At 45.1% G+C, this 8737-nt stretch overlaps 1 protein-coding gene across 1 annotated transcript; it reads left to right on the top strand.

Annotated features, from left to right (window-relative positions):
- Positions 1 to 3670: 3670 nt before the first annotated feature.
- Positions 3671 to 7618, top strand: LOC149144098 (uncharacterized). Its single transcript, XM_089452031.1, has 5 exons — positions 3671 to 4454; positions 4648 to 4901; positions 5013 to 5605; positions 6361 to 6555; positions 6646 to 7618. Exons 1-5 carry the CDS (start codon positions 3671 to 3673, stop codon positions 7616 to 7618), a joined length of 2799 nt encoding a protein of 932 aa, XP_089308157.1.
- Positions 7619 to 8737: the final 1119 nt, after the last annotated feature.

The raw sequence follows: 8737 nt of genomic DNA, 5'->3' as shown, positions 1-8737 counted from the left end.
TCATACACGGCATGTCTCCTCCACAAGTATGGCTGGCCTAATAATACATCACAAACATCCAGAGGTGTAACATCACACAATACCTCGTCTGTGAAGGGCTTGATGCTGTATGGAAGGCGACACTGCTGGCGAACTTTCAGATCTCTTCCTTCGTGAAGCCACCCGATACTGTACGGCTGCGGATGCGGTGTAGTCGGTAGGCCCAACCGCTTCACGACCTCTGCTGAAACCAGGTTCTTTTGGCTACCACTGTCGACAATGAATTGCAGCGGTGAACCCTTCACCCACATCTGTGAGTGGAAAAGACGCTCCCCCTCCTCTGGATCTTCGGGCTCATTTTTCTTGATCTTGGCGGTGGCAACAGTGGCGCTGGGATCCGCATCAATGATCTGCTTCCCTTTGCCATTCCCCTTGTCGAGTTCTGGCTCAGGGTCGGAACATGCATCTGATTCGGAAGCCTTCAACTCGGCCACCAGCGATTGCTTGGTCCGACACTCACTTGTGTTATGAGTGGGACTCTTGTGGAACTCACACCACTTTCCTGTGTCCTTCTTCGGCTTCGTGGTATTGTTCTTTTCTTGCGGCTTTGACGGGTTGTCTTGGGTCACCCCGCCTTGGCTTTGTCCTTTGGGCTTCGGATTTGCAGATCCAAAGTCTCTCTTCTTCTGTTTGAACTTTTGCTCGATTTTGACAGCGTATCGGTATGCTGTGCCGAGTGAGGAAATGTTCAAGAACACCATCTCTTCCTGAATGTATCTGTGTAGGCAGCCACGGTATTTGAGTACCAGATGCAGCTCAGAATCTTTGATACCCAACTGTGTGCGAAGGGTATGAAAAATGTTTGTGAACTCTGATACATCTTGGTCTCGTCCCTGTCGCAGTGTGGTCCATTTGATGTATTTGTCCTCATAGCTTCCGACAGGGTAGTACTGCTCCTTGATGGCATCCCGAAAGTCATTCCAAGTGGGTGTGGCTGAAAATAGTGAGCCTGTACTTTCATCCTTCTGCTCGCAGTAGGTTTCCCACCAGTCCTTGACGTGGGGGGCTGCTTTGAGAAGAGCGAAAACAATCTTTTCCCGACTTGAAAATTCATGAACAGAAAAATACCCATCTAGCAGATTTAACCATTTATCTACGGCATCTGCGTCTATTTGACCCTCGAATATGGGGATTTCAAAATTAACTTGTACCTTAAACGGTGTGGCGTTTCCAGAGTCACTGTTGGAAGCCGATGCGTCGCCTCTGGGTAGCCGCTGAAGGATCTGCGCAAAGCTATCCATCATCGCGTTCCTTTGCCGCTCGAGCGCTTCTTCGAGCAAGATTTTGATAGGATCTCCTACCCCCTCGTCTTTCTTCTCATCCGCCATGGGAGGTCGTCGGGATTTGCGAGGCTGGTCTTGCAAAGGTTCGACCAGTTCAAGCCCTAACTCCTTGTATCCCGACCTCGTTGGGGACATGCAAAGAAAAACAGAGAAAAAGCAGACCGCTCTGATACCACTGATCCGGATTTAAGCAGGAACGCAACAGATTACAGAGATAACCATAAATACAGAGATGCGATAACCATATACACAAAGATGCAGCGGAAATAATACTTCATTTCATTACTGTAAAATACTGAAATATGCTTACAATAGAAATGGAAAGAAACCAGCTAGGGCGATGGTAGCTTATCTCTGAGAAGAGATGTGGCGGCTACATGCCTCTGAACTGTTCCGAACTGAGTTACAATGAGGCTCGAAGGCCTATTTATTGTTGAGAAACAATGGAAAACCCTTCACATCCCGAAACCTAACCCTAGAAGATGAAACGCCAAATTGTGGGCCCCGTTTGGGTAAATTGGTACATCAATTTCCCGGGGTCGTAACTTTGGCATACGATCTCCATTTGACGCGTATGATAGCTCGTTAGAAAGATCTATCCGAGTACTACCACTTTGGGAGGCAATATGAGTCCATGGACTCATGTTGCCCCAGATTCCCAAAAAAACGTCGTTTAGGGCCTCAAAACGGCTCCGGAAGTTCAGGACCCGAAAAACTGCTAAAAATAGTAAATTGTGCTACAATTTAGGAAACTGAAAAGACTGAAAGAGACAGTTGTGGGGGTCCAAATGGGTTGGTGGGTGGCCACCAACATCCACCTGGATCATATGTATAAAATCTTTTCTGTGTATTCTAAGAATGAGATAGGAACGAATAGGCACTAACTGCAACAGGAAGTGAAATAACGGAAGGACACCTACAGACATCCATTTGAAATCAAGTCTACAACAAGAAACATTCTACAGACACCCATTGTATCGAAACAACGAAAGAAGCGTTGCGGACATACACCTACAGCAAGCAAGAGCACAGAACTTTACGGTTGTTACAAAGGCAAACAGGTACCAAGAAATACAACCATTGTTTCATTTTTTCCTTTACAAAAATAACACAAGTATTGTATGCAGAAAGGGAGGTTAACTTAATAAAATTCGCCACATGACTGTGGATTGTTACCAAGTCACACAGATTACAAACCCCTGAATATTATCAAAATACAAAATGCCATTTCAAATCCGCGACTCTAAATATTGTTACATGAGAACAGAGATACAGAAGTCACGAAACGCCGGAAGAGGCACGACCGACTCAACGCAACCCTCACAGAGCTAACACCTAAACTACCAAACCTTCCGTAATCTACAGCTACATCAAAGCAGGAGCAAACCCTACCAGTTTGCGAGGATAGTCAGGTTTGAGTGGAGCCGAAGGTTGAATGTGCCCAAAACCCTCGACAGCTAGCCACCAGGTCAACCTGCATACAAAACAGAGCGAGGTTAGAACAGAGTTTGGCAAGCCAGGGGTAGATTGAAACTAGAGAGCAAAGAAAAGGAGATGTGTAGCGAAAGAAACGCATAATACTTACAGACAAGTTGACAAGGAGACCGGCGAGACCAAACCCGATAACCCTAGCTGAACAAGGCACAAGAGCCGTGAGAAATTGTAACAGGAACAGGAACAGAGTAAATCAGAGAACCATATGTTACCTTCGGAGGCGAAGATGAACTCAACAAACCAGGAGCGCCGAAGTTGCAGTCAATCTGTACAGTAAACACAACTAAGTAACGAAAGCAGAAGAAACCAGGTGACAGAGAGCGCATATAAAACCAAAAACTTACCATTACACACAGGCGAAGACCAGCAAGGTCACGCGCGCCCAAGCAACTCATTAACACAGCAAAGAAAGCCCGAAGGCACAACAAACCACCAGGAACCGCAACAGAGTAAGACCCAGGACATGGGCAGAGTGTAATGTCCATAGAAAACACTGTGGAGCAGAACCAGGTTCGAGTCCGGAGAACCATCACCAAAACCCACCGAGCAGAACTTAACTGAGCCAACAGGAAGTAAAATGACCCGAAACGCAAAGAGTAGGGTTTAACAAAGGTGGGAGGCGGATAGACCGGGCGAACCGGCAGGTGGCCATCCCCAACCGGGAAGAAGGTTGGTAATAAATATTTTCAGATTGAAAGCAGGTCGAATCTATGGAGATTTGACTTTAACCCATAAAAAGTGACAGTTCACCTACCGAGGGCCTGTAGAGTGACCACGTGGTTAAGTTATCCACGTCACCCGTAGGGCTGGGCTATCAAAAGTGGTATCAGAGCAGGTTTGTTGAGTAGGAGCAAATGGAGGTTGGCAGAAGAGGAAGAGGAAGAGGAAGAGCGGTCCGGAGGGTAGCAGAAGAGGGACTCCGTGAGGAGATCCGCGTCTTGCGAGAACGATTGGAAGCAGTAGAAGCTGGGGGAAGGAGAAACCCAGCAGATGACAGTGACGAAGATGTGGCAGAACCAGAAGATGAATTTGAGGGGGTGACACCGGAATTCCGATTGTTGAAGTCAGTTTTGTTGTCCAGTCATAAACCAAAACATGAGCTGTCTACTTACGACGGAAGTCTGTTTGCAGACGTGTTATTGGATTGGTTAAGTGAAGTAAACAAATATTTTGAATTTGAGGAAAATAGTGAGGACAAACAGGTGAAGTTCGCCGCCACCAAGCTGAAGGGACATGCGTCCTTGTGGTGGGACAGCATTCAGGCGGAGAGGAAGAGGCTTCACAAACAGCCTATAAAGAAATGGTCCAGAATGGAGGCCAAACTGAAGGAAAAATTTCTGCCGAAAGATTATCAGATTATGTTGTACAGACAGGTGCAGAACTTGAAACAAAGGGGAATGACTGTTAAAGAATTTACAGAGGAGTTTTATAAGTTAAATTTGCGAGCAGGGTATGTGGAAGACACCCCGGAGAAAACAGCCAGATTTGTGAATGGTTTGAGGGGGGAAATACTGGATGAAATCGGTATCCTTTCACCCTGGACGTTGGATGAAGCCTACCAGTTTGCACTGAAGGCAGAGGAGAAAATTAACCGGAAGCAAAACACCAGGAGAGGAGGTGGAACTGGCAGGGGAAAAGGTAAGATGTGGCCGAGGTACAGGTTCAAGTGAAGAAGGTAGCAGTTCTAAGTCTGCTGGAACAACAGAAAAGGACAATAACACTAGAGGAGGACGACCACCTCAGCGAGGGCGAGGAAATGGTCGGGGCAGGGGAACTGTCCAGTGCTATCGCTGCCACAAATTAGGACACAAGTCGTATGACTGTCCTGAAGGTGAACCAGCAGGTGGAAGAGGAGCTTATGTTGCTCAGTCAGAGGATGCTGAGGCAATACCTCAAGAAGCGGAAAACGCACTAGAGACAGGTGAAGCTTTGGTGTTGAATAAGGTGCTGTTAAAACCAGCAAAAGAGGTTGCAGAACCGGATCAGCGAAAGGCTTTGTTCCGAACTGTCTGCAAGTCACAGGGTAAGTGCTGCAAACTGATCATTGACAGTGGGAGTACCGACAATTTAGTGGCTGTGGAGATGGTGGAGAAGTTGGGATTAAAAAAATTGAAGCACCCTACTCCCTACAAAGTGTCATGGCTGCAAAAGGGACATCAGCTGTTAGTTGACGAACAGTGTGAGGTGGAGTTTCAGATAGGCAGGTACAAGGATAAGATTCTCTGCGATGTCATGCCAATGGATGTCTGTCACCTACTGCTGGGACGACCTTGGCAGTTTGATAGAAGTGCAGTTCATGACGGAAAAACCAATTGTTATAAGTTTATTAAAGATGGGATCAAGCACACGCTTGTACCCATCAAAGAGGAAAGTGCAGCAGAAACCAGTGGGGTGAAGGCATTGCTGATGGGTGGAAAGGAATTTATAAAACAGATTGAGGACAGCGAAGTAAATTTTGCTGTCATAAGAAGACTAAAGGCAGTGGTACTACATACGCAGATTTCAGATTTGCCTGAAGAAGTTCAAAAGCTGCTGCAGGAATTTGGGGACATCGTGGTGGATGACCTTCCAGATGAACTACCACCAAGGAGAGGTATTAGTCACTGTATTGACTTTATACCAGGGGCAAGTCTGCCAAATAAAGCAGCTTATCGTATGAGTCCTAAGGACCATGAAGAAATCAGGAAACAGGTCCAGGAGTTATTGGACAAAGGGTTAATTCGAGAAAGCATGAGCCCCTGTGCAGTACCAACCGTTTTGGCTCCGAAGAAGGGAGGAGAATGGCGAATGTGCACGGATTCCAGAGCCATAAACAAAATTACTGTTAGGTACAGGTTTCCCTTACCAAGGATGGACAATATGATGGACTGCCTGAGCGGGGCAGCTTATTTCTCGAAAATTGACTTGAAGAGTGGATATCACCAGATTCGAATTCGAGAAGGAGATGAGTGGAAGACAGCTTTCAAGACAAATGAAGGCTTATATGAGTGGCTGGTGATGCCATTTGGGTTGAGCAACGCTCCCAGCACATTCATGCGCCTGATGAATGAGGTACTGAAGGAATTCAATGGTAAGTTTGTAATAGTTTACCTGGACGACATTTTGATTTTTAGTAAGACTAAAGAGGAACATTTCAGGCATTTGCAGAGTGTGTTGAGGAAGCTGCAGCAAAACAAGTTGCTAATTAATCTGAAAAAGTGTACTTTTTTCAGCGAGAATTAGTGTATCTGGGTTTTGTAATTGCAGAAAATGAACTGAAAATGGACCCAGAAAAGGTGGCAGCTATAGTTAGCTGGCCTTCTCCGAAAAGTTTATTTGAAGTCCGAAGTTTCCACGGGCTAGCAAGTTTTTATAGGAAGTTTATTAGAAATTTCAGCGAGATCTGCGCACCTATGTTGGACACGATCAAGAAGGCAAACCAGCCTTTTCACTGGACCGAAGCAGCAGAAAGTAGTTTTCAGATTTTGAAAAAGAAGATTACCGAAAGACAGATATTGAGGCTGCCTGATTTCAACAAACTTTTTCAAGTTCGTTGCGATGCCAGTGGTACAGCCATTGGGGCAGTACTTAGTCAGGAGGACAGACCGGTCGCTTATTTCAGTGAAAAGCTGAACGAGAGGAGGCAGAAATACTCAACCTACGACAAAGAGTTTTACGCAATTGTACAAGCCTTGAAGCATTGGCGACATTATTTGTTAGGTAATGAGATTGTTTTATTTACGGATAACTCTGCATTGCAGTACATTATGCAGCAACATAAATTGAACCATAAGCATGCAGCTTGGGTTGAGTACCTGTAGAATTTTACATTTGTACTAAAACACATTAGTGGGCAAGCAAACAAGGTGGCAGATGCACTGAGTAGAAGGACATTGCTTCTACAGGAAAGCACGATGCAGGTTTTGGGCTTTGAGCACCTAAAGGAGCTGTATCAAACAGATACCGATTTTAAGGAGGCCTATGAGGCTTGCCAAAAACCTCTGTTGAGAAATAGCAGCATGTGGTTGGACTATAATCTACAGGAAGGATTGCTGTTTAAGGGAGGGCAGTTGTGTATTCCCAACTGTTCTATGCGAGAGAACATTATTCAGGAAAAACACAGTGGGGGTCTGGCTGGACACTTTGGTATAGACAAAACGATTGCTCAGGTACGACATTTCTATTTTTGGCCAAAATTACAGCGGGATGTGCAGAGGTACGTGAGTAGATGCAAAGTTTGTCAACTGGCAAAGGGTCACAGTCAGAACACTGGTCTTTATTTGCCATTACCTATTCCGAGCCGACCATGGGATTCCGTTAGCATGGATTTTGTTCTGGGTTTGTCTAAGACACAACGGGGCTTCGATTCAGTAATGGTTGTGGTAGACCGATTTTCGAAGATGGCACACTTTGTACCTTGTAAGAAAACCAGCGATGCCACTTATATAGCTCATCTTTTTTTTACTGAGATCGTTCGGTTGCATGGACTTCCAAGATCCATTATCTCTGACAGGGATGTAAAGTTCACCGGTCATTTTTGGCGAACTCTGTGGAAGAAGTTGGATACCCAGTTACAGTTCAGCTCCACTTCTCATCCGCAGACTGATGGTCAGACGGAAGTAGTAAACAGGAGTCTGGGAAACTTACTTCGGAGTTTAACAGGTGAAAATTCCCGGACGTGGGACCGTGTACTTACTCAGGCGGAATTCGCATACAACGATTCACCTAACCGCAGCACTGGTTACAGTCCGTTCCAGATTTTGTACCGCATGCATCCGCGAGGAGTGCATGAATTACGAGATTTGGGGAAGCTCGAAAAATGAAGCGCTGATGGAGAAGATTTCGCTCAAGCAATGAGCAATTTACACGAGCAGGTCAAGCTGAAATTACAAGACAGTAGTCAAAGGTATAAACAGCGAGCTGATACAAGGCGTCGGGAAGTTCAGTTTAATGTTGGGGATGAAGTCCTTGCGTATTTACGTAAGGAGAGGTTTCCAAAACGGGAGTACAGCAAATTAAAATTTAAGAAGATCGGTCCCTGCAAAATCATCCGAAAATTTTCTGCGAACGCTTATGAGCTACAGTTGCCACCCGGGATTGGTATTTCTCCCATTTTTAATGTGGCAGATATGTTTCCCTATGTCGCTGATTCGGAAGACAATACAACAGCAAAACCACCGCGGGACACCAGTTATGGAGACAATTCATGGACGAGACAGTTGCCAACAGCACCACCCCTTGAGATCGAAAGGATTCTGGACACACAGGTAGCTAGGCGCACACGCAGGAAGGAATATCTGCGGTATTTGGTCAAGTGGAAGAACCGTCCGATAGAGGACAGTTCATGGCTCAACGCAACGCAAATACAAAAAGCAGGCTATTCTGTTGACGACCTCATGGAACGGAGCCATGACTTTTTACCACCCCGGGAGCCTGATGCAGGAGCATCCAGCTCCGAGGAGACAAATGACAGTTGACTAACTCACGGAAGGAGAACAGAACAGGACAAAGATTACGAGCTTGGGTGGACAGGTCATTAAGTTGGTTGTTGTTTTCTTTTTCTTTTAATTATTGTTTACTTCATTTTATTTCAGAGCATTTTAATTGTAAGTTGTTTTAGCTTAGGAGATGAATAGTATTTAGTTAACTCTTTGTTAAAAGAAACTAGATGGCAGTTATAAAATTTGGGTTGAACAGTTCAACTGAAATAGGGGAAGCAGTTATGCTCTCCATGTATTTAAAAACAGGAAAAAAAAGCAAAGGCGGGAGGAGACCCCTTCAGCACAAGAATAACAGACAGCAAGACAAAACCTCTGTAACACAATTATATTATTTTTCCAATGAAATAATCTACTGCTGATATTTTCATATGTATGTATAAAATCTTTTCTGTGTATTCTAAGAATGAGATAGGAACGAATAGGCACTAACTGCAACAGGAA

Source organism: Pinus tabuliformis, chromosome X (assembly GCF_031772625.1).
Source record: "Pinus tabuliformis cultivar Carrire ecotype Pingquan chromosome X, CPIR1, whole genome shotgun sequence".
NCBI classification, from domain to species: Eukaryota; Viridiplantae; Streptophyta; class Pinopsida; order Pinales; family Pinaceae; genus Pinus; species Pinus tabuliformis.
Note: the sequence above shows the minus strand (reverse complement) of the source record. Positions and strands in the feature narration are given on the sequence as shown.